General features: G+C 45.9%; 1 protein-coding gene across 1 annotated transcript in view; it reads left to right on the top strand.

Moving 5' to 3' along the window:
- Nucleotides 1-843: 843 nt before the first annotated feature.
- Nucleotides 844-25,005, top strand: part of zgc:136858 (uncharacterized protein LOC678543 homolog) — a 102,872-nt gene continuing 78,710 nt past the window's right edge. Inside the window, 5 exon segments of the mRNA XM_068050750.1 lie at nucleotides 844-950; nucleotides 8,200-8,300; nucleotides 12,287-12,401; nucleotides 14,875-15,049; nucleotides 19,554-19,665. Coding sequence (XP_067906851.1) covers nucleotides 8,219-8,300; nucleotides 12,287-12,401; nucleotides 14,875-15,049; nucleotides 19,554-19,665 — 484 coding nt within the window. The 5' untranslated portion in view covers nucleotides 844-950; nucleotides 8,200-8,218.

Below are 25,005 nucleotides of genomic sequence, written 5' to 3'. Positions count from 1 at the left end.
GGTAGTAGAAGCAGATACATTAGGGACATTTAAGCGACTCTTGGATAGGTACATGGATGATAGTAGAATGAAGGGTAGGTAGTTAGTTTGATCTTAGAGTCGGTTAAAGGTTCGGCACAACATCGTGGGCCGAAGGGCCTGTACTGTGCTGTACTGTTCTATGTTCTATAAAAGGAACTGATTAGGTGATTGGCATTTCTAGTGAGAAATGATTGCAACACAACATTAGCATTAAACTGAAATAAGGATTTTACATCCTCAGGAATCATCTATAAGCGACATTACTGTACATGGGGTCAATGTTTGCTGGATGGACATGCTGGTGTTGGAGAGTTTAATCATTTATTTGGTAACCCTTTTAGTAGAACTGTGAACCTAGTTGCAACAGGACTAACCAGACTCTGCAGTTACATGACACAACTGGAAACAGTAATTTGATCGGCAAGAAGGTTCAGACCTATCAGATCAAAGTTCATTTTTTAGAGCACGTGTTTCCTGGGGGATTGGAAAGATCGGTTATATAGCACAAAGACATGGTATTTTGGACGTTTGTCTTTTAAGGTAATTTAGAAAAGAACGAGGTTTTTAAGTCTCCAAGCGATTTACATGTGACAGGACAGGGTGCAGTCTGACTGAGTGAAGGCTTTGGTGGGCAAGAGGACAGGGGATTAGCAATATCAATATTTCAGATACACACTGTATTTTCTTATTTTTAAAAGTAGTCTTGATTTTTTTTAAGCTGTAGAAGTTTATGAAGGCTATAAAACAATTCCACTGTAAAGCATTAGTCAATGGAGAACAATAATTCTAATGTGCGAGGTAGTTCAACCTTTGCCCCGTAATAAACTTGTGTAACTTGTTGACTGGGCTCGGTGCACTCGGGACCTGCACAGACGGTGCAATGTGAAAATTACTGGTAAATGACTGAACTGGTACTTGCAACGGTGCAGGTGAGTTTTGGGGGGTTTATTGTCTGGATCATGCAGTTAGAAACATGAACACAAAGTCAGATAAAATTCTCCGGGACACGATCAATCAATTACTCACAGCACAGGCAACAGCTAGCGAACAAATTCACACACATTTCAAACAGAAACTAAACCTTACAGGCCAGCTTGTACTTATCACTATCACTTCCTTGTTTCTTTTTGAAGAGTTCACAGAGACCTGTTTATTGCTGTGGGTGTTTATTTCAATAGGTCAGGGAGGGAGGTTGTGTAGGGCAGTGACATTTCTCTGAGTTTGAACGATCCATCGGAGACATGTAGTTTTAAAACATCTGATTTCTGTTAATGGAACAAGAACAATATTCTCCCATATCTCTAAAAGATGGCTAGCACCACAGCCTCACAGCTCCAGCGACGCGGGTTCAGTTCTGGGTACTGCCTGTGTAGAGTTTGCATCTTCTCCCTGTGACCGCGTGGGTTTCCACAGGGTGCTCTGGTTTCCTCCCACAGCCAAAGACTTGCAGGTTGATAGGTAAATTGGCCATTATAAATTGCCCCTGGTGTCGGTAGGTGGTAGGAGAATGGTGGGGATGTGGTAGGGAATATGGGGTTAATGTAGGATTAGTATAAATGGGTGGTTGTTGGTCAGCACAGACTCAGTGGGCTGAAGGGCTGTATCTATAAATACAAAAAATGTTTCAAGTTGGATTAGATTGAACTACTGCTTAAAACATTGTGTTGTTTCTGTGCCCTGTTGATTTTCCGTTTCTCCTTTTGTTACACTTTTGGATCGTTGTGTTCCAGTCATGGTTACATTGCAATTCTTCCCTGCATCTCTGATTGAGTTCTTGGTTTTTCACTCTCTCTGTCTCTTCTTGGACAGCTAAGTGTTTGTTGTGCTTCATTCTCACGAATTATCTCATTTGACAAGTGAGGCTGCTGTGGGGGGTTTGTGTGAGGAAGTTAGTTGTTGTACCTCTGCAATGTTCAGGGTATAGTAGTGCCATAGCAGCAGCTCAGAGAGCTTGACTCTCAGATAATTACAGCCAATCTCATCAACCTTGTGAAGAGTATCTACCCTCTGAATCGAGCAGGCAGCAGGCTGTAGTACTCAGGCACAATAAAACACAGCTGGGTACAGAATCCACTTTGGGTACAGCTGGCAATCTAGGTGAAAACTTCAAGTGTTTTGTAAATTTTTGCAAAGCACCAAACACAACATCTGCAATGAACCAGTGCAATTAGGCAGTTTTAAAACATAATTTTTTTTTTAAAGCATCAGTAATATTCCATGATATATTTGAGTGGTAACTAGGTGCCGTTTCATTAATATAGCTGAAAAGGGATGATCACAAAAATAAGCATTTTTAATCACAGTCAGTCAACCAGCTGAGTAACCCCAGTTTTAAGCTACTGAAAAAGTCTTAAAAGGTATACAGAACCATTTGCTAATTACATTGGGGTGCATTAGTCAGCTTCTTCGAGATTTAAAAAACATTGCATTCAAAAGATTTTAAAACGTGCTTCTTAATATCCTTGCACCCAAAAGAACCAGCTTAATTTTTAAAGCCTCTTCAGAGGCTTGTAAGTGAACGCAATTCGCTGAAACTCCCAATGAAGAAGGTAGCTCTTTAGTGTAGCTTGTTCTCAGTGATACACTCCAAGTGTCGTGATAGTGTTTCTGCTCAAAACTCTAGAGTGGGTCTTGACCCCACAACCTTTTGACTCAGGTAAGAGTGTTGTCATTGAGCCAAGACTGACACCCAAGCCTTGGGTTATGGAGGCAGTAACCTGGGATCTTGAGCTGTAACCTGAGGCTTCCCAACTCCCAATACTACTATAAAATAAAAGCAAAATACTGCAGATGCTGGAAATCTGAAATAAAAACAAGAAATGCTGGAAATACTCGGCAGGTCTGGCAGCATCTGTGGAGAGAGAAGCAGAGTTAATGTTTCAGGTCAGTGACCCTTCTTCAGAACTGACAAATATTAGAAATGTAAAAGGTTTTAAGCAAGTAAAGTGGGGGTGGGGCAAGAGATAACAAAAGAGGTGTTGCTAGGACATACTGTTTGCCTTTGTTCCATGACTTTCTGGTCAGTTATTCTCTGTGACCTTGTCCTATCTACACCTTCTCTTTTGTTATCTCTTACCCCCATCCCCCGCTTTACTTGCTTAAAACCTTTTACATTTCTAATATTTGTCAGTTGTGAAGAAGGGTCACTGACCTGAAACGTTAACTCTGCTTCTCTCAGACCTGCTGAGTATTTCCAGCATTTCTTGCTTTTATCCCAATACTACTGAATACTTGTAGGACCCGAACACTTCATCCTCCACTTTAACAGGCTGATGGCAATCAAATCTCTTATTTTAGCTCTTCCATGGCATGTGGCACACAGTCTTCAGCTGCTAACCTTCCCCTCGTATTCTCTTCCAGGAGCAGTTGATGCACAATGCCTCCCAGAGGCACTAACCCCACCTTTAAACTCTTCTGCCATTCAAGCAGAAGGCCATAGAACTCACGGAAAAGCACTCTGCCCTAGGAGATGGTGAGGAAGGCAGCCTGTTGCCAGTCCATGGTTAGTGACTGAGCACCTACACTGTCAAACTGGAATCCTTTGTGAAGCACCACACAAACACAACCTCCTGCCCCGTCCCCACTGCTCTGTCTCCTTAACCCCAAAGGACAGCATGTAGATCCCGATGAGAAGGCGGCTGATAATAGATCCTTAAGGGATTATTGCTGCCCCATAGTTACATCAAGAGAAAGCAATGCTCGAGATGCTCTAGCTATGATTAGATAGATAAAAGTGGAACCAAGTGAGTGTAGTCCCAACAGGGCTAAGCAACAAAGGAGAGGTGTTGGAGGATGGTGTGGTCGACTGTCAAAGGCAGCAGTGAGGTCCTGAAGGAATAATGCACTACGGATACAGTGACAGAGAATTATATGTGATTAGTGTCATTTCAATGCTGTGGCAGGGACAGAATATAGAAATTCAGACATCGGAGTTCTGAAAAAGATCAGCACGAATTTGAGAAGTGACAACACATTCAAAGATTTTGGAGAATAAAGGGAGGTTGAAGCTGCGAAGATAGTTTGCAAGGACAGAAGGGTATTTTGAGGATGTGGGGTGATGATAGCTGTTTTGAAAAGGAGGGGGCAGTAACTGAAGAGATGGAACCATTTTCAATGTCAGCTAGGATGGAGCCTGGAAGTGAAGTTTTGTGGTCAACCGTTTAGTGCAAATGGTGTTAAGGGAACAGGTGTTGGGTTTCATGGATAAAATGAGCTCAGAGAGGTATAAGGAAAGATATGAGAGAAGCTAGAAAAAGACCTGGGATCAGGACTAAGACAGGAGGGAGCCTGGGGTAACATTTGTCTTGGTGGGCAAGAGGAAGGGTGAACAAGCAGAGTAACAGAGGAAAATATAGTATCAATCTTTGACAAACAAGTCCCATGAGCTCCCTGCACTTATTGGGAGTAAGGATTGAGGAGGCAAGTGCAAAGTTTTAAAGACAGGCTATGACCTTCTACTAAACAGGATGGTCTTCACCTGAACCAGAGGGGTACCAATATCCTGGGGGGGAGATTTGCTAGTGCTCTTCGGGGGGGTTTAAACTAATTCAGCAGGGGGATGGGAACCTAAATTGTAGTTCCAGTGTACAGGATGTTGAGAGTAGTGAGGTCAGGGATAAGGTTACAAGGACGCAAGAGGGCACTGGCAAGCAAGAACCTGGTTTAAAGTGTGTCTACTTCAATGCCAGGAGCATCCAGAATAAGGTGGGTGAGCTTGCAGCATGGGTTAGTACCTGGGATCTCGATGTAGTGGCCATTTCGGAGACATGGGTAGAGCAGGGGCAGGAATGGATGTTGCAGGTTCCGGGATTTAGATGTTTCAGTAAGAACAGAGAAGATGGTAAAAGAGGGGGGGGGTGTGGCATTGTTAATCAAGGAGAGTATTACAGCGACAGAAAGGACGTTTGAGGACTCGTCTACTGAGGTAGTATGGGCCAAGGTTAGAAACAGGAGAGGTGAGGTCACCCTGTTGGGAGTCTTTTATAGACCTCCAAATAGTTCCAGAGATGTAGAGGAAAGGAGAGCGAAGATGATTCTCGACAGGGGCGAGAGTAACAGGGTAGTTGTTATGGGGGACTTTAACTTTCCAAATATCGACTGGAAATACTATAGTTCGAGTACTTTAGATGGGTCAGTTTTTGTCCAGTGTGTGCAGGAGGGTTTTCTGACACAGTATGTAGACAGGCCAACCAGGGGTGATGCCACATTGGATTTGGTACTGGGTAATGAACCCGGCCAGGTGTTAGATTTAGATGTAGGTGAGCACTTTGGTGATAGTGATCACAATTCGGTTAGGTTTACCTTAGCGATGGACAGGGACAGGTATATTCCGCAAGGCAAGAATTATAGCTGGGGGAAAGGAAATTATGATGCGATTAGGCAAGATTTAGGATGCGTAGGATGGGGAAGGAAACTGCAGGGGATGGGAACAATCGAAATGTGGAGCTTATTCAAAGAGCAGCTACTGCGTGTCCTTGATAAGTATGTACCTGTGAGGCAGGGAGGAAGTTGTCGAGCGAGGGAGCCGTGGTTTACTAAAGAAGTTGAAGCGCTTGTCAAGAGGAAGAAGAAGGCTTATGTTAGGATGAGACGTGAAGGCTCAGTTAGGGCGCTTGAGAGTTACAAGCTAGCCAGGAAGGATCTAAAGGGAGAGCTAAGAAGAGCAAGGAGAGGACACAAGAAGTCATTGGCGGATAGGATCAGGGAAAACCCTAAGGCTTTCTATAGGTATATCAGGAAGAAAAGAATGACTAGAGTTAGATTAGGGCCAATCAAGGATAATAGTGGGAAGTTGTGTGTGGAATCAGAGGAGATAGGGGAAGTGTTAAATGAATATTTTGCATCAGTATTTACAGTAGAGAAAGAAAATGTTGTCGAGGAGAATACTGAGATTCAGGCTACTAGGCTAGATGGGATTGAGGTTCACAAGGAGGAGATGTTATCAATTTTGGAAAGTGTGAAAATAGATAAATCCCCTGGGCCAGATGGGATTTATCCTAGGATTCTCTGGGAAGCTAGGGAGGAGATTGAAGAGCCTTTGTACTTGATCTTTATATCGTCATTGTCGACAGGAATAGTGCCGGAAGACTGGAGGATAGCAAATGTTGTCCCCTTGTTCAAGAAGGGGAGTAGAGACAGCCCTGGTAATTATAGACCTGTGAGCCTTACTTCGGTTGTGGGTAAAATGTTGGAAAAGGTTATAAGAGACAGGATGTATGATCATCTTGAGAAGAATAAGTTCATTAGCGATAGTCAGCACGGTTTTGTGACGGGTAGGTCGTGCCTCACAAACCTTATTGAGTTTTTCGAGAAGGTGACCAAACAGGTGGATGAGGGTAAAGCAGTGGATGTGGTGTATATGGATTTCAGTAAGGCGTTTGATAAGGTTCCCCATGGTAGGCTATTGCAGAAAATACGGAAGTATGGGGTTGAAGGTGATTTAGAGCTTTGGATCAGAAATTGGCTAGCTGAAAGAAGACAGAGGGTGGTGGTTGATGGCAAATGTTCATCCTGGAGTTTAGTTTAGTTACTAGTGGTGTACCGCAAGGATCTGTTTTGGGGCCACTGCTGTATGTCATTTTTATAAATGACCTGGAAGAGGGTGTAGAAGGGTGGGTTAGTAAATTTGCGGATGACACTAAGGTCGGTGGAGTTGTGGATAGTGCCGAAGGATGTTGTAGGGTACAGAGGGACATAGATAGGCTGCAGAGCTGGGCTGAGAGATGGCAAATGGAGTTTAATGCGGAAAAGTGTGAGGTGATTCACTTTGGAAGGAGTAACAGGAATGCAGAGTACTGGGCTAATGGGAAGATTCTTGGTAGTGTAGATGAACAGAGAGATCTTGGTGTCCAGGTGCATTAATCCCTGAAGGTTGCTACCCAGGTTAATAGGGCTATTAAGAAGGCATATGGTGTGTTAGCATTTATTAGTAGGGGGATCGAGTTTCGGAGCCACGATGTCATGCTGCAGCTGTACAAAACTCTGGTGAGACCGCACCCTGGAGTATTGCGTGCAGTTCTGGTCACCGCATTATAGGAAGGATGTGGAAGCTATGGAAAGGGTGCAGAGGAGATTTACTAGGATGTTGCCTGGTATGGAGGGAAGGTCTTACGAGGAAAGGCTGAGGGACTTGAGGTTGTTTTCATTGGAGAGAAGGAGGAGGAGAGGTGACTTAATAGAGACATATAAGATAATCAGAGGGTTAGATAGGGTGGATAGTGAGAGTCTTTTTCCTCGGATGGTGATGGCAAACACGAGGGGACATAGCTTTAAGTTGAGGGGTGATAGATATAGGACAGATGTCAGAGGTAGTTTCTTTACTCAGAGAGTAGTAGGGGCATGGAACGCCCTGCCTGCAACAGTAGTAGACTCGCCAACTTTAAGGGCATTTAAGTGGTCATTGGATAGACATATGGATGAAAATGGAATAGTGTAGGTCAGATGGTTTCACAGGTCGGCGCAACATCGAGGGCCGAAGGGCCTGTACTGCGCTGTAATGTTCTAATTCTAATTCTAAACATTTTAATGGAGACACTCAAAGTCAGATTTAATAGCATGATAGTTTAGTCATTTCATTGTGAAATATGTAATGATTTTGTTTTTATGATGTATCTACCACCTTTATATTGAGCCTTTAGTCAAGTTGGCAGCCAAAGAAGTTTCAAGAAGTGTTTTGAGTTATTTGTTTGAACTTTAGGTTTGATAGATTTTCACAAGCCAGTTTCTGTATGCGTGAGGCAGGATAGTCAGTGTTGTAGTATGTTGTTTTCAGTCAATCAAAAATTCTGATGGGAAAGAAAAAACATGGCAGACGTGAAAACCCCATGAAAACATTTCTAATATATTCACTGCACATATAAAAATTATACAGTAATATATTTTGTTTGGCTGGAACTGGGTGGAATTTGAAATTAATTTTTGGTGCAGACTTGGCACTGACTATTACACGAATTGACACTGGCTAAAACCTTCAATCATAGTGAAAGCTAATGTGTAATCCACAAACTAAATTGCCTTTTCCAGAACAAAAAAAACTCCTTGGATTTGAATGCACTCCGCCAATGACACCACAGGTGTTCCCTCCTATCCTAAGAGTACCAATCTCTGTTAAATTGATCAAAGCCAGGAGGAACTAATGAGATATTGATTCCTAATCTGACTCTGTTTTCTCCTCCTCAGTTCCTGTCTTTACTGGAGAATGCTGTGTAAGCACATTCCTCTCTTGCCCCATGCAGCTTGTGTGGCCCAGGGCTTTGCCATTGCTCGAAGACTGCTCCACGGTTTGTTAACAGTTTTCTCTACACAATTCTTCCTTTGCAGCTGAATTTACTTCTGCCAATTAGGTATTCTATTAAATAGTTTTTGCTTTATTTTTGCAGTTTGTAATTTTTTTTTTAATACTCTAATTCTAGATTTTAAAAAAAATCTGTTAAGGGTGAATCCATATTCTTTATTCCTTCAGTGTCAGTATCAAGCTGCATAACATGAATGGGTTGGGCACAGAGTATAACTACTTCCGCCCTGCCCCAATGACTTTGCCTCAGTCCCAACTTCAAAAGAGCACCCTGACCACTGCAGTATCCTAATTACATTCTTGCACTAGCTATCCTTGTAGCAATCTCAAAGGCCAATTTAGTGTAATTTGGTGTTGAGTTCTGGACACTTCATGTGTCTTGAATCCATGCCCTTCCAGATTCATCTCACGTAGGATCCTTACAGTAGGCAGTGAGAGAAAGAGGAGATCATTCTGGACTAGATGTAAACCAGGTTCTGGAGATAGAAGGATTGTTTTCTAATCCAAGAACCACCTAGACAAATTTTCAGCCCTATGCTCATGTACTTCAAACGTACAGATGAGACTTTTGTTGCTATGTACTAGGCTTAAAGAAAGAACTTGCATTGATATAGCATCTTCTCACATCTTCAGTACGTCCCAAAGGATTTCACATTCAATTATTGATCTTGGAAGTGTAGTTTCTGTTATGTAGGAAAATGTCAGAGCTAATTTGTACGGGAGCAGCAAGCGAGCTCAATGACCACTTAATATAGTGGTGCTGGTTAAGGAGAAATGTTGGCCAGGGCACAGGAGAACTCCTTTACCTTCAAATAGTGCTGTGAGAACTTTTTTATATCCACTTGAACAAGCAGGTGTCGTCTCAGTTTAAGGTTCGATTGAAAAGATGGCACCTCCAACAAGGGCAGCACTCCCTCGAAACAAACAATCAAAATTATGTGCTCAAATCCTGAAGTGGGGCTTGAACATTTTTTTTTTACTCTTTCAGGGGATGTTGGCATTGCTGTCAGGCTAGCATTAATTGCCCATCCCTAATTGCCTTTGAGAAGGTGGTGGTGAGCTGCCTTCTTGAGCCACTGCAGTCCATGTGGTGTAGCTACACCCACAGTGCTGTTAGGAAGGGAGTTCCAGGATTTTGACCCAGCAACAGTGAAGGAACGGCAATATAGTTCCAATTCAGGATAGTGTGTTGCTTGGAGGGGAACTTCCAGGTGGTGGTGTTCCCATGCATCTTCTGCTCTTGTCCTACTAGGTCAAGAGGTCACGGGTTTGGAAGGTGCAGTCGAAGGAGCTTTGGTGAGTTGCTGCAGCGCATCTTGTAGATGATACACACTGCTGCTACTGTATGTCAGTGGTGAAGGGAGTGAATGTTGAAGGTGGTGGATGCGGTGCCAATCAAGGGGCTGCTTTGTCTTGGATGGTGTCAAGCTTCTTGAGTGTTGTTGGAGCTGCACCCATCCAGGCAAGTGGAGAGTATTCTATCACATTCCTGACTTGTGCCTTGTAGATGGTGGACAGGCTTTGGTGAGTCAGGAGGTGAGTTACCCGCCGCAGAATACCCAGCCTCTGGCCTGCTTTTGTAGCCACAGTATTTATATGGCTGGTCCAGTTCAGTTTCCGTTTAATGGTAACCCCCAGGATGTTGATAGTGGGGGATTCAGTGATCGTAATGCCATTGAATGTCAAGGGGAGATAATTGAATTCTCTCTTGTTGGAGATGGTCATTGCCTGGCACTTGTGTGGTGCGAATGTAACTTGCCACTTATCAGCCCAAGCCTGAATGTTGTCCAGGTCTTGCTGCATATGGAGACGGGCTGCTTCAGTATCTGAGGAGTCGGGACTGGTGCTGAACATTGTGCAATCATCAGTGAACATCACCACTTCTGACCTATGATGGAGGGAAGGTCATTGACGAAGCAGCTGAAGGTGATTAGGCTTAGGACACTACCCCGAGGAACTCCTGCAGTGATGTCCTGGGACTTCGATGTTTGACCTCCAACTACAACGATCTTCTCTTGTGCTAGGTATGACTCCAACCAGTGGAGAGTTTTCCCCCGACTCTCATTGACTCCAGTTTTGCTAGGGCTCTTTGATGCCATACTCGGTCAACTGCTGCCTTGATATCAAGGGCAGTCACTCTCACCTCACTTCTTGAGTTCAGTTCTTTTGTCCATGTTTGAACCAAGGCTGTAATGAGGTCAGGAGCTGAGTGGCCCTGGCAGAACCCAAACTGAGCGTCAATGAGGAGGTTATTGTTGAGTGAGCGTCAATTGATGGCACTGTTGATCACACCTTCCATCACTTTACTGATGATTGAGAGTAGACTAATAGGGCAGTAATTGGGCAGGTTGAAATTATCCTGCTTTTTGTGCACAGGACATACCTGGGCAATTTTCCACTTTGTCAGGTAGATGCCAGTGTTGTAGTTGTACCGGAACAGCTTGGCTAGTGGCACGGCTAGTTCTGGAGCACATGTCTTCAGTACTATTGCCGGAATATTGTTAGGGCCCAAGCCTTTGCAATATCCAGTGTCTTCAGCTGTTTCTTGATGTCACGTGGAGTGAATCGAATTGGCTGAAGACTGACATCTGTAATGCTGGGGACTTCAGAAGGAGGCCGAGATGGATCATCCACTTGGCACTTCTGGCTGAAGATGGTTGCAAATGCTTCAGCCTTGTCTTTTGCACTGACGTGCTGGGATATTTGTGGAGCCTTCTCCTCCGGTTAGTTGTTTAATTGTCCACCACCATTCAGAACTGGATGTGGCAGGACAATTGGTTGTGGGATTGCTTAGCTCTGTCTATCGCATGCTGCTTCTACGGTTTTGCATGCATGAAATCCTGAGTTGTAGCTTCACCAGGTTGACACCTCATTTTGAGGTATACCTGGTGCTGCTCTTGGCATGCCCTCCTGCACTCTTCATTGAACCAGGGTTGGTCCCCCGGCTTTTTGGTAATGGTAGAGTGGGGGATAGGCTGGGCCATGAGGTTACAGATTGTGGTTGAGTACAATTCTGCTGCTACTGATGGCCCACAGCGCCTCATAGATGTCCAGTTTTCAGTTGTTAGATCTGTTCGAAATCTATCCCATTTAGTCCAGTGGTAGTGCCACACAACACGATAGAGGGTATCCTTAGTGTGCAGATGGGACTTCGTCTCCACAAGGACTGTGAGGTGGTCACTCCTGCCAATACTGTCATGGACAGATGCATCTGCGACAGGTGGATCGGTGAGGACAAGGTCAAGTAGGTTTTTCCTTCTTGTTGGTTCCTTCACCACCTGCCGCAGTCTAGCAGCTATGTCATTTAGGACTCAGCCAGCTTGGTCAGTAGTGGTGCTATGGAGCCACTCTTGCTGATGAACATTGAAATCCCCCACCCAGAATACATTCTATGCCCTTGCCACCCACAGTGCTTCTTCCAAGTGCTGTTCAACATGGAGGAGTACTGATTCATCAGTTGAGGGAGGGCAGTAGGTGATAATCAACAGGAGGTTTCCGTGCCCATGTTTGGCCTGATGCCATGAGCCTTCATGGGGTCCAGAGTCAATGTTGAGGACTCCCAGGGCAACCTCCTCCTGACTGTATACCACTGTGTCACCACCCTCTGGTGGATCTTTCCAGTCAGTGAGACAGAACATTCCCGGAGTTGGTGATGGTGCTGCCTGGGACATTGTCTGTCAGGTATTTGAGCCTTTGAGTCAGAAAGTGCTACGAGCTGACCCAAGTTGACACTCAAATGAAGCTGACTTGATCTTGTCACTGTGCCAGGTGTGTCGCTCAACCAGTAACAGAATTTTTGGAAGGGTAGGCATCTGGGTCACTTTTGCCCATTTCTCTGGTCCTAGGTACTGACTGTTGTAAACACAAATTGAGCCTTCTGTGTGACACGAGAGTGATGTAACTGAGATCTTATAAAATATTAAATGCATTAAAAAGGATTGAAATAAACTGCTCTGTTTTTGCTTGTTACAGATGGACTGGTTAAACTTCACCCAGAGGTCTCGGATGCAATAGCCAATCAGAAGGCTGTGGTGGCTTTGGAAAGCACGATCCTCACACATGGCATGCCACACCCTCACAACCTGAAGTACGTGGACTGTTTAAATGCACTGGGTTGAGAGAATCTGGGGAGGGATAATCTCAGTGGCACTGGTGCTTATGGTTTTAATATGGCCAGACCTCTCATAAGGAAGAAATCTTGCATTTAAAATCACCAACTACTGGCAGGGATCAAATTAACTTTTTTTGAAATATATTTCAGTGAGCGCTGTGAATGTAAGGAGTACTAGTATGAAGAGTTACTGAGCTGGATTAACATCATCAAGGCCACTGTTTTGTCGTTTGCAGAATATAATCCCCAAAGCACCACTAAAAATCTTGGAAAATCCCAGAGTCCCATTTAGTAAAAATGCAATTTGTTTGAGCCAGTCACCATAATTCAATAGGCTGAGTTCTAAAACTAAGGAGCCTGACTTTAACTTTCAGAGTTGGTGGATCAGCCATTCATTATATATTCCTTCCCACAATGCGGAGGAACATCGGGTCGGGTGTGTAGCAGGCAGATGATCCACTGGTTTCCGTGAAATCACCTGGTTTCCAGTATTTGTTTACTGGTCAAAACCAGGAACTTCTTGTTGACATTACTTTTTTTTTAAAGCATCCATAAAGTTCAGCTATCTCCAGATTTTTTTTCATTTTCAAACATGTAGATTCCAGGTTTTAACAAAAAATATGGACTCTCATGACACTGTAAGAGAAGGAAGAATATGAGTGAGTACAGTCACTTGTCACATGGTGCCTTGATGATGGTGACATTTGAGCTTTGCATATTTACTTAGCTTATTCACACGGCAAGGATCAGTAACTTTAATCATCAGCAGGTATTACTGAAGCAAAAATGCATCAAAAATATTTCAAGAGTTACAGTTTGTTAAAGTTTGCATTTTTTGTTGAACTCAAGATAAAAATAATGAAACATTGGCCAATGATCTGGGTGTAATGAACAAATAAAATTGACTATAAAAATATATGGGTCGGAATTTTACGTTGGGCGGGAGGCCTGGCCCACCGGCTGAAAAGTCAGTGGCGAGCCCGCCTCCTCCGGCGGGGAGCCACGCTGGGATTTTTCACTCCCCAGACCCTTCATTGGTCTTGGGTGGGACTTCCATCTCCTTGTGGCAGGAAGTCCCACCTAATGGATCTGCCAGCCAATCAGTGACCCAGCAGCTCTTGGTCCCAGCAGCAACGCCAGGAGCAGTGGCCACTGCTGGGACTGCACCCAGCCATCGCAAGCAAGAGGAGGGAAGGCCCCGGAACTCAGGTAAGCGTCCCTGGTGAGGCCACAGAAAACCGGCCGTGCCCCAGTGAGGCAAGGCGGGGGGGTCATGCTGTGAGTTGGGGGCAGCCCTCCGTGGGACACAGGTGGGGTTCATGCGGCCTTTGCCTTCCAGTCACCATGGGTAAAATGCCAGTGGCAGCAGGAGGAGACCCTTAAGTGGCAGTTAATTGGCCACTTAACGACCCGGATTGGTCTGGAGCGGGTGGGCCGTTAATCTCCACCCCATGTAAAATTGCAGTGGAGGCAGGAAGGTGTGAACAACCCCCCCCACTCAATTTTTCGGCACCTCCCTCCTGGCCCCAGCCCACTCGTTGGGGGGCTGTAAAATTCCGGCCATGTAATTTTACCGAAGTATTGAAAAGATCCAGGAATAACAACAGAGAACTGAAAACAGATTGTAACCTTTGCAACAAACAACATGGTCTTTTCCCTTGAGGGGTATCATTGCACATGGAGACTCACTTGGTTCCAATCAAAATGGCTTTTGAACACGAGGAAAGGCTGAGGGACTTGAGGTTGTTTTCGTTGGAGAGAAGGAGGAGGAGAGGTGACTTAATAGAGACATATAAGATAATCAGAGGGTTAGATAGGGTGGATAGTGAGAGTCTTTTTCCTTGGATGGTGATGGCAAACACGAGGGGACATAGCTTTAAGTTGAGGGGTGATAGATATAGGACAGATGTCAGAGGTAGTTTCTTTACTCAGAGAGTAGTAAGGGCGTGGAACGCCCTGCCTGCAACAGTAGTAGACTCGCCAACTTTAAGGGCATTTAAGTGGTCATTGGATAGACATATGGATGAAAATGGAATAGTGTAGGTCAGATGGTTTCACAGGTCGGCGCAACATCGAGGGCCGAAGGGCCTGTACTGCGCTGTAATGTTCTAATTCTAATTCTTCTAATTCAAAAGCTGGCAAACTGCATTAGGTGCTCATTTGAGTATTATTCTTTGAATTCTAGGCCTAAATCATATTACAGTACAAAAACTCATATTAGGCACACAAAATGCGCCAGCAAAAGACCACAGGCAGAAGGTAATAGGCGCGAACCAGACCAGCAGCCCGTTCACAGTTTCCCAATCCTCAGCCCATTCTGCCTGCATAGCCAATGTAGTGGAGTGCAAAATCCATCCTATAAATGTAAAAGCCAACACGCACCTTTGTGCTGGTGTTTTTTCGCAAGTACAACTGTAATTTGTCCCAAGGTTTCTCTGATTTGTTTCAGCACTGCTAAAGAGGTTGAACAGATAGTAAAAGAACATGGGGCAGTTCCTGCAACAGTTGGCATTGTGAAAGGCAAGGTCCACGTAGGATTGTCAGAGAACAATCTGCAGTACCTGGCAGAAACCAAGGAAATGCTCAAAGTATCTCGAAGAGATCTGCCCTACATCCTCAGCAAGGTAAGGACTCAAGAAGACTAAATATAATTTTTCCTCTACAGTTGTTACCTCCAACATAAATGGAGAAGTTAGAAGAATCTTTGCAGACAAGTGGTCATTAGAGCTTAGAATGCAGGTAGTCATTGAAGCAATCAATTTCAACAGTTGAGAGGGAAAATATTGAATGGTAGAAGGAAGAAGCAGGGAAATGGGGTAAGGCACCTGTGTAGCATCTGCACAGGCACGACGGACCAAATAGCCTTTTACTGTTTTGAAATCAGACTTTTCCCCAATAGCATTCCTCGGTTGAGAGAACATGTTCAGGTTACATCCTTCTGTTAATGGATGGATGGAAATTTAATAGAGAGAAAGTCGTGGGAACATGTGTCTGAATTCCTGACATTTACTCCTGGAGTCAAAGCTCCCACAGTGCTAAACTTGAAAATTCTTCTCCCACTCGTTAAAATTTGGAACTTTCCCATCTCCCCTTGACATTCAATGACATTACAATCGCTGAATCCCCCTCTAGCAACATCCTGGGGGTTGCCATTGACCAGAAACTGAACTGGAGTAGCCATATAAATACCAAGGCTACAAGAGCAGGTCAGAGGCTAGGAATCCTGCGGCAAGTCACTCGCCTCCTGACTCCCCAGTGCCTGCCCACCATCTACAAGGCCCAAGCCAGGAGTGTGATGGAATACTTCCACTTGCCTGGATGTGTGCAGCTCCAACAACACTCAAGAAGGTCGACACCATCCAGGACAAAGCAGCCTGCTTGATTGGCACCCCATCCACAAACATTCAGTCCCTCCACCACCGACGCACAGTGGCAGCAGTGTGTACCATCTACAAGATGCAATGCACCAAGACTTCTTTGACAGCACCCTCCAAACCCTTGACTTTTACAACCTAGAAGGACAAGGGCAGCAAATGCATGGGAACATCACCACCTGCAAGTTCCCCTCCAAGCCACACAGCAATCTGACTTGGAACTATATCGGCGTTCCCTCACTGTCACTGGGTAAAAGTCCTGGAACTCCCTTCCTAACAGCACTGTGGGTGTACCTACCCCACATGGACTGCAGCAGTTCAAGGCGGCGGCTCACCACTAACTTGTCAAGGGCAATTATGGATGGGCAATAAGTGCTGTCCTAGCCAGTGGCGCTCACATCCCATGAACGAATAAAAAAAACTGGCACATTCATCTATACCTCCTTGTGACCAATATAATTTGATTGGATTTATCACTATCTTCCTCTTCCTCAGAATCCTCTTTGGCGTGTGTCATTTTGAGGACCCTGCCTCTTCGCTTTGGGCAGTTCACTGCATAATGATACTTCAGATCATACCTGAAGCACCTATTAACTGTCCCTTGGACATTCCTGAGATTCATTTGCCTGTAATTGCTGTTCCAATTTTGTCTTCTGCTGTAATAGCTAGTTCTGCTAAAGATGCTTTTGTCCTCATTCTGCCTGTCTTTAATCTTTCTATTGTATTGGTGCCTATGTCTTGCATCTGGACTTTTTCAAAATCTGGCCATCATTGAATTCTCTATAAATAAAAACAAAAAATGCTGGAACCGCTCAGCAGGTCTGGCAGCATCTGTGAAAAGAGAAGCAGAGTTAATGTTTTGGGTCAGTGACCCTTCTTCGGAACTGACAAATATTAGAAAAGTCACAGGTTATAAGCAAGTGAGGTGGGGATGGGGCAAGAGATAACAAAGGAGGTCTAGATTGGACCAGGCCACATGGCTGACCAAAAGGTCACGGAGCAAAGGCAAACAATATGTTAATGGTGTGTTGAAAGACAAAGCATTAGTACAGATTAAGTGTTAATACACTGAATATTGAACAGCAGCAAGTGCAAACCTGAAAAAAAACAGTGGGTAAGCATCCAGCATCCGCAGTATTTTGCTTTTATTGAATTCTCTATTCTTTGAATCACCAGTGAATGTCTCATTTCTTCCATGAAGGCTGAAGAAAAAGACCGTTTCCCCAGGAATTATTTTTAAGGCAGCAGAGTTCTGATCCAATGGGTCTCCTTCCCTGAGAACCAAATACCCGCTAGAACCAGTAACCAGTCCATATGAGACACCTGAGCACAATCCAGTAATTTAAGTGCCAGTACTAATCTAGAGATGATGGAGCCGGGTAGCTCAGTTGGCTCGATGGCTAGCGTGTGGTTCAGAACAACATCAATGGCGCAGGTTCAACCACCTCATATACCCACTTCCCTAATCATGCTCATCTCTCCTGGGTGGAGAAAAAAAAGCAGAGGACCTGTCCTTGGGTAGACCAACACCACAGCATGGAGATCCCCAAATTGAATTTCGTCAATCTTTTATGCAATCTGTTAAAGTCAATGATATACTCTTCCATGGAATGACTGTCTGTTATCCGTAATCGATCAAAGTTTGACCATGTCCCATAGACATTTAATGGATCATCTTTCTTGTAAAAATGTCATCCAAACCTTCATTGCTATCCAACTGATAGGCATCCAGCACACAAAATACTTCACTTTTGATTTTATTTCTTGTAGGGAGTGACAACGCTAAGGCTGACCTTCCTTTCTCTTTGGTAGGGACACAACTGATGTTCATATGTCCACTTCATTCTTCCACTTGTCATTTGGTTCAGGCTCTGAGAACATCGGAGGGTAATCATACCCCAGCAGTTTATACTTGCTTTCTGCCATTTTCCACAATGGCCCCTAGTATGATAGTTTTCTGTCTGATTTTTTTTATTTCTCAGTTCCCTGTCTTCACCTTTAGGCAACCATCCTCTGCTACCATGTTATACTCCAGAAAGCCAGTCGGTGGAGGATAGATCGGGACCCAATCTTTCCACATTTTTATAAGCATTTATTCACAGAGATACACATTACAAACATACACATCCTCACCCAACAATCTCAATTCCAGTCTGTTCCTATTTATAGGAGAACATGTGAATCCCCAGTTAATGTCCACCACCTAAATACATACAACTAAATACAATTAATATACAATTAACACTTTCCAGTGTTGTAACAATATATTTCAACAATATTTCTACCCTCCCTCTTTTTCTTCCTCCCCTATTTCTCCTGAATACATTCTAGCCAGGAATATTAAATTCCCAATCATCCCCTTGTTTGAGCCAGGTCCCAATTATTGCCACTATATCATGATCCCATGTGGCTACTTGTGCCTGTAGCTTGGTAACCTTATTTACCACACTCTAGGCATTTGCGCTCATGCGCTCGAAATCCATCTTAGTCTGCCTCGCGTTTCTCTCTAATCCCTCCTATTTCTGAACTTCTCTTTATCGCCAATGCAGTTTGTCTCTCCCAGTCCTCAGTGCACCATTTATCACCTCTCCAATGCTTCATCCTAGTGCCCCTACCAATGACAAATTAGTTTAAACCCTCCCCCTTAGTATTAGTTAACCTCTTTGCAAGGCCATCAATCCCAGCCCTGTTGATGTGCAACCCATAATTTTGCACAACTCCTTCCTGCCTCAGAACTGGTCTCAATGCCCCAGGAATCTGAAGCTCTCTCTCATGCATCATTTCTCCAACCACACGTTAACCTTGGCTGCAGCTTTCATCATTTAGTTGTAAATTGTTATGTCTTTTGTTATGTTACAAACCTTAATTGTAATACTAAATCCACAGCTTAGTGAAGAAAGCATGATGGCAGCAAAAAGGATTTTCAAAGAAAAATAGGTTGCATTTTGCAGAATGAATCAAAAACGGACTTCGTTTTGGATTTCATTCCTGATTTGTCCATTCACTACATGTCAACAGTGATTTGTTACTGTCTTACAAATATCACATTTGTGTCAGCTTCATGTGTACAGGCATGATGCCTGAAATATGACTGACAAAACATGCTCTGCACACAAGACTAGAGATAAGCATAGATGTTTCCCCGTAGGGACTGTTTCTCAAAAGATAGCGACAGATCTTCCTAAACCATCCTTGAGCGTTCACTTGTCCTTTTGCTTATAAACTTTAAGTTGTCTAGACTAGCTATTGTCCATTTACCAATGTGAACATTGTCCTACATTAGCAGCCAGTCTGCAGCCCAAACAGGCAGAGCTCCCCTCAGTTCCTCGAACACCTCTGTTGATCAACTTAAATTGCTTTGACTTTTCTCGTGCAGTCTTACTGTCACTGATTGGTTAATGGATTCAGGTCTGGTTCATTGTGGAGACTTGCTTCTGTCTGGCAGTTGTGCATGAATCCAAATGCTAGAAACTGTTCATATTTTGTGAAGCCAGTTGGAACTGAGTGGAGCGCTAGTTTGGCTTGGTTAGCACGTCCTGTCAATGACTGAATGAATTAAGTTCTGCTTTTGGTTCAGCTGTGAGTATACGATTAACTTTCTTAAGTACAAATTCCAGAATAGTTTTCTTTGTGATGCCAGAATTGAAGCTTTGCTATAGTCAGGTGTCTTGTTTCTTATTTTGTGCGTTCCGAAATTTAAGGAAGTGCCATTGAGGCACGGTAATATTGATTTTGTTCGATTGTTTTCTATCAGGGCTTATCTGGTGGTACCACAGTTTCAGCCACGATGATGATAGCACACAAAGTTGGCATTCCATTGTTTGTGACTGGTGGGATCGGAGGAGTACATCGTGATGGACAAAACAGTAAGAGATTTGTAAGATCTACTTCAAATATTCAAGAGTCATACTCGGGCACAATCTTGGATACATCATTTTAATTACTCAGTGATACAGCCACACAATTGGGCTGAGTTTAATTAATCTGATGCTGGGAGCGATGGCAGGCACACAAAATGGCGGCGGTCCTGCTTTCCAGTGAGCAGCCATGCCACCACAATTACACAGCAGGCGACCATTTAACATAATGGAGGAGCTGTTTCCCCAATCACGTGGTGGGGGCAGCAGGTGAGATGACTTCACATTGTCAGCAAGTGCTGGCGCCATCTTTAAAAGCCCCTTCAGAAGATACATCCCCCTTGCAGAGCTCCCCCACCCCAATCACACATCCCCCTTGCAGAGCTCTCCCCCCAATCACACATCCCCCTTGCAGAGCTCCCCCACCCCAATCACACATCCCCCTTGCAGAGCTCTCCCCCCAATCACACATCCCCCTTGCAGAGCTCCCCCACCCCAATCACACATCCCCCTTGCAGAGCTCTCCCCCCAATCACACATCCCCCTTGCAGAGCTCCCCACCCCCCCAATCACACATCCCCCATGCAGAGCTCCCCACCCCCCCAATCACACATCCCCCTTGCAGAGCTCTCCCCCCAATCACACATCCCCCTTGCAGAGCTCCCCACCCCCCCAATCACACATCCCCCATGCAGAGCTCCCCACCCCCCCAATCACACATCCCCCTTGCAGAGCTCCCCACCCCCCCAATCACACATCCCCCATGCAGAGCTCCCCACCCCCCCTAATCACACATCCCCCATGCAGAGCTCCCCACCCCCCCCAATCACACATCCCCCATGCAGAGCTCCCCCCACTTCACACATCCCCCTTGCAGAGCTCCCCCCCGCCAATCACACATCCCCCTTGCAGAGCTCCCCACCCCCCCAATCACACATCCCCCTTGCAGAGCTCCCCACCCCCCCAATCACACATCCCCCTTGCAGAGCTCCCCACCCACCCAATCTCACATCCCCCATGCAGAACACCCACCCCCCTTCACACATCCCCCTTGCAGAGCTCCCCACCCCCCAATCACACATCCCCCTTGCAGAGCTCCCCACCCCCCCAATCACACATCCCCCTTGCAGAGCTCCCCACCCCCCCAATCACACATCCCCCATGCAGAGCTCCCCACCCCCCCAATCACACATCACCCTTGCAGAGCTCCCCACCCCCCCAATCACACATCACCCTTGCAGAGCTCCCCACCCCCCCAATCACACATCCCCCATGCAGCGCTCCCACCCTCCTTCACACATCCCCCTTGCAGAGATCCCCACCCCCTCAATCACCCATCCCCCTTGCAGAGCTTCCCACCCCCCCAATCACACATCCCCCTTGCAGATCTCCCCTGGTACACAGAGCCCCCTTTGACACTCAGCAAAGCGGCAATGGCTGCTGTACCCCCCCGCTTCCCCTATGCTGATGTGGTCATGGTCACCTTCCCTTTCACGGCACCAAGGCCTCTTGCCTCGGTGTTTCCACCTTTTCATGGTTGCAAAACTGAAGATATGCGGAGCTGAATTTGACCGACCGCCAGATGTTGGGGGTCGTGGCGGGGAGGGCTGGAAGGTGCCTCCAGGAGAGGTCCGCCACAGGCTTCAACACTGGGAAAACCCGCCCCATATTACCGGCAGCGGCGAGGCCTCGTAGTGGCCCTTCCACTGCTCGGCGACGCAGCCGAAATCTCAATATGTTAATATATGATAATCAATGAATTAATGCCTTAACTGCTGCCGCCAGCTGTCCTGCTCCGATACTGAGGTAGGTTGCCGGGACCCCTGTGCCGTTGATTCGCCATTCGGAGATCAGAGGTGGAACACTGGTTGGGAGGGGGGAGCAGGAACGTTTTCAGGGTGGGACTTGGGGGAATGGGGTTAAATGCTTTAGATTGGTCTCGGAGCTGGTGAGAAGGGGTAAAGTTCATAGTTTATTAACTGTGAGGGGTGGGAAGGTCGGGATTACAAGGTAGGGTTTTGTGGAGGGATAGAGGGCAAGTAATAAATTGTTTAGTCATTGGTGGGGTGGGAGAGGGGCTTGAATCTTTATTAATTTTTTACATTAATGTTATAATGGCTATAATTCAATGGAAGGTCTTGAAACTCTTTAAAAATGGTGCCACCGCCTGCGCAGTGGCGCCGGACAACGTTGCTGGGAACGGAGTGCCCACCCCCTCCCACGTTGGTGTGGTGGTGGGGTGGGGGAGGTTGGTTGGTCTGCACTGGACATGTAAATGAGCCACCGCGTATAAAATTGCAGTGGCCCCAAGGAGTAAATCCCGCACGTGCGCCCCGCCATCTTGGAAGCACACCGTCGAGATCAGCGGCAAGCTAGTAAAATTCAGCCCATAATTGCTGCATGTTACGCACAAAATTGCGGAACATTCGTTGCATCGCTGAAAATTAAATTCATATCAATGCCAAACAGCATTTAAATTACAATGCCGTTGATGTATCAGGGCAGCAATACTGCCACGGTACTTCCCTGCCTCTGATATTATTGGAACGTTGCGACACAGCGCCCGATTCAGGGCGATCGACCCCACAGAATTCTGCCCCCCCCCCCCGCCCCCATACCACTAATCCAACCTTTGGGAGCATCAAATTCAGCCTGTATATAGAGTCATTTACAGCACAGGAGGAGGTCATTTGGCCCATCGACTCCATGCTGGTTACATCTAACTCGAGTTAAATGAGTAGGAGGGATAAGGCCAACCTAATTCAAAGTCATGGGAGAAAGAAGATGCTACAATAGGGATGTACACGCTCAGGCTGACATTACAGCAAGCAGGAACTCAGCAAGCAGGAAATGGGTATTACAGTTTGGACACATTCAATCCAGCAAAGACCGTTAAAGTATGGATACACCCACTCGAGGACGTTACAGTACAGATAAGCGCATTCCGGGAGAGGACATTACAATACAGATAAGCGCATTCCGGGAGAGGATGTTACAGTATAGATACGTTCACTCAAGGACGTTACAGTACAGATATGCGCATTCCGGGAGAGGATATTACAGTACAAATACGTGCACTCCGAGAGAGGATGTTACAGTATAGATATGCTCACTCTGGGAGAGGACGTTACAGTACAGATACGTGCACTCCGAGAGAGGATGTTACAGTATAGAGACGCTCACTCCGGGAGAGGACGTTACAGGACAGATACGTGCACTCCGAGAGAGGATGTTACAGTATAGATACGCTCACTCCGGGAGAGGACGTTACAGGACAGATACGTGCACTCCGAGAGAGGATGTTACAGTATAGATACGCTCACTCCGGGAGAGGACGTTACAGTATAGATACGCTCACTCTGGGAGAGGACGTTACAGAACAGATAAGCGCGCTCCGAGAGAGGATGTTACAGTATAGATACGCTCACTCCGGGAGAGGACATTACAGTACAGATACGCGCACTCCGAGAGAGGATGTTACAGTATAGATACGCTCACTCCGGGAGAGGACGTTACAGTACAGATAAGCGCACTCCGAGAGAGGATGTTACAGTATAGATACGCTCACTCCGGGAGAGGACGTTACAGTACAGATACACGCACTCCGAGAGAGGATGTTACAGTATAGATACGCTTACTCCAGGAGAGGACGTTACAGTACAGATACGCGCACTCCCAGAGAGGATATTACAGTATAGATACGCTCACTCGAGGACGTTACAGTACAAATACGTGCACTCCGAGAGAGGATGTTACAGTATAGATATGCTCACTCTGGGAGAGGACGTTACAGTACAGTTAAGCGCACTCCGAGAGAGGATGTTACAGTATAGATACGCTCACTCCGGGAGAGGACGTTACAGTACAGATAAGCGCACTCCGAGAGAGGATGTTACAGTATAGATACGCTCACTCCGGGAGAGGACGTTACAGGACAGATACGTGCACTCCGAGAGAGGATGTTGCAGTATAGATACGCTCACTCCGGGAGAGGACATTACAGTACAGATACGTGCACTCCGAGAGAGAATGTTACAGTATAGATACGCTCACTCCGGGAGAGGACGTTACAGGACAGATACGTGCACTCCGAGAGAGGATGTTGCAGTATAGATACGCTCACTCCGGGAGAGGACATTACAGTACAGATAAGCGCGCTCCGAGAGAGGATGTTACAGTATAGATACGCTCACTCCGGGAGAGGATGTTACAGTACAGATACGTGCACTCCGAGAGAGGATGTTACAGTACAGATACGCGCACTCAAGGACGTTACAGCACAGATAAACGTACTCCGGGAGAGGACGTTACAGTACAGATATGCTCACTCCGGGAGAGGACGTTACAGTACAGCTACGCGCTCTCCGAGAGAGGATGTTACAGAAGAGACAGGCTCACTCCGGGAGAGGACGTCAAAGTACAGATACGCGCACTCCGGGAGAGGATGCTACAGTACAGATACGTTCACTCCAGGAGAGAACGTTACAGTACAGATACGCTCACTCTGGGAGAGGATGTTACAGTACAGATACGCGCACTCCGGGAGAGGATGTTACAGTACAGTTACACGGACTCTGGGAGAGGATGTTACAGTCTAGTTACGCGGACTCTGGGAGAGGATGTTACGGTACAGATACGCTCACTCTGGGAGAGGATGTTACAGTACAGATATGCGCACTCAGGGATAGGATGTTACAGTACAGATATGTGCACTCCGGGAGAGGATGTTACAGTACAGTTACGCGGACTCTGGGAGAGGATGTTACAGTACAGATACGCGCACGCCGGGAGAGGCCGTTACAGGACAGATACACGCACTCCGGGAGAGGACGTTACAGCACAGATACGCGCACTCCGGGAGAGGACGTTACAGCACAGATACGCGCACTCTGGGAGAGGATGTTACAGTACAGATATGCGCACTCCGGTAGAGGACATTACAGTACTGATACGCGCACTCTGGGAGAGGACGTTACAGTACAGATAACTGCACTCCGGGAGAGGACGTTACAGCACAAATACGCACACTCCGGGAGAGGACATTACAGTACAGATACGCGCACTCTGGGAGAGGATGTTACAGTACAGTTACGCGGACTCTGGGAGAGGATGTTACAGTACAGATACGCGGACTCTGGGAGAGGATGTTACAGTACAGTTAAGCGGACTCTGGGAGAGAATGTTACAGTCTAGTTACGCGGACTCTGGGAGAAGACGTTACAGTACAGATACGCGCACTCTGGGAGAGGATGTTACAGTACAGATATGCGCACTCAGGGATAGGATGTTACAGTACAGATACGCGCACTGGGGGAGAGGATGTTACAGTACAGAAAGGCGGACTCCGGG

The sequence above is a fragment of the Heterodontus francisci genome, chromosome 18 (assembly GCF_036365525.1).
Source record: "Heterodontus francisci isolate sHetFra1 chromosome 18, sHetFra1.hap1, whole genome shotgun sequence".
Classification (NCBI taxonomy): Eukaryota; Metazoa; Chordata; class Chondrichthyes; order Heterodontiformes; family Heterodontidae; genus Heterodontus; species Heterodontus francisci.
This window is presented reverse-complemented; position numbering and strand designations above follow the sequence as displayed.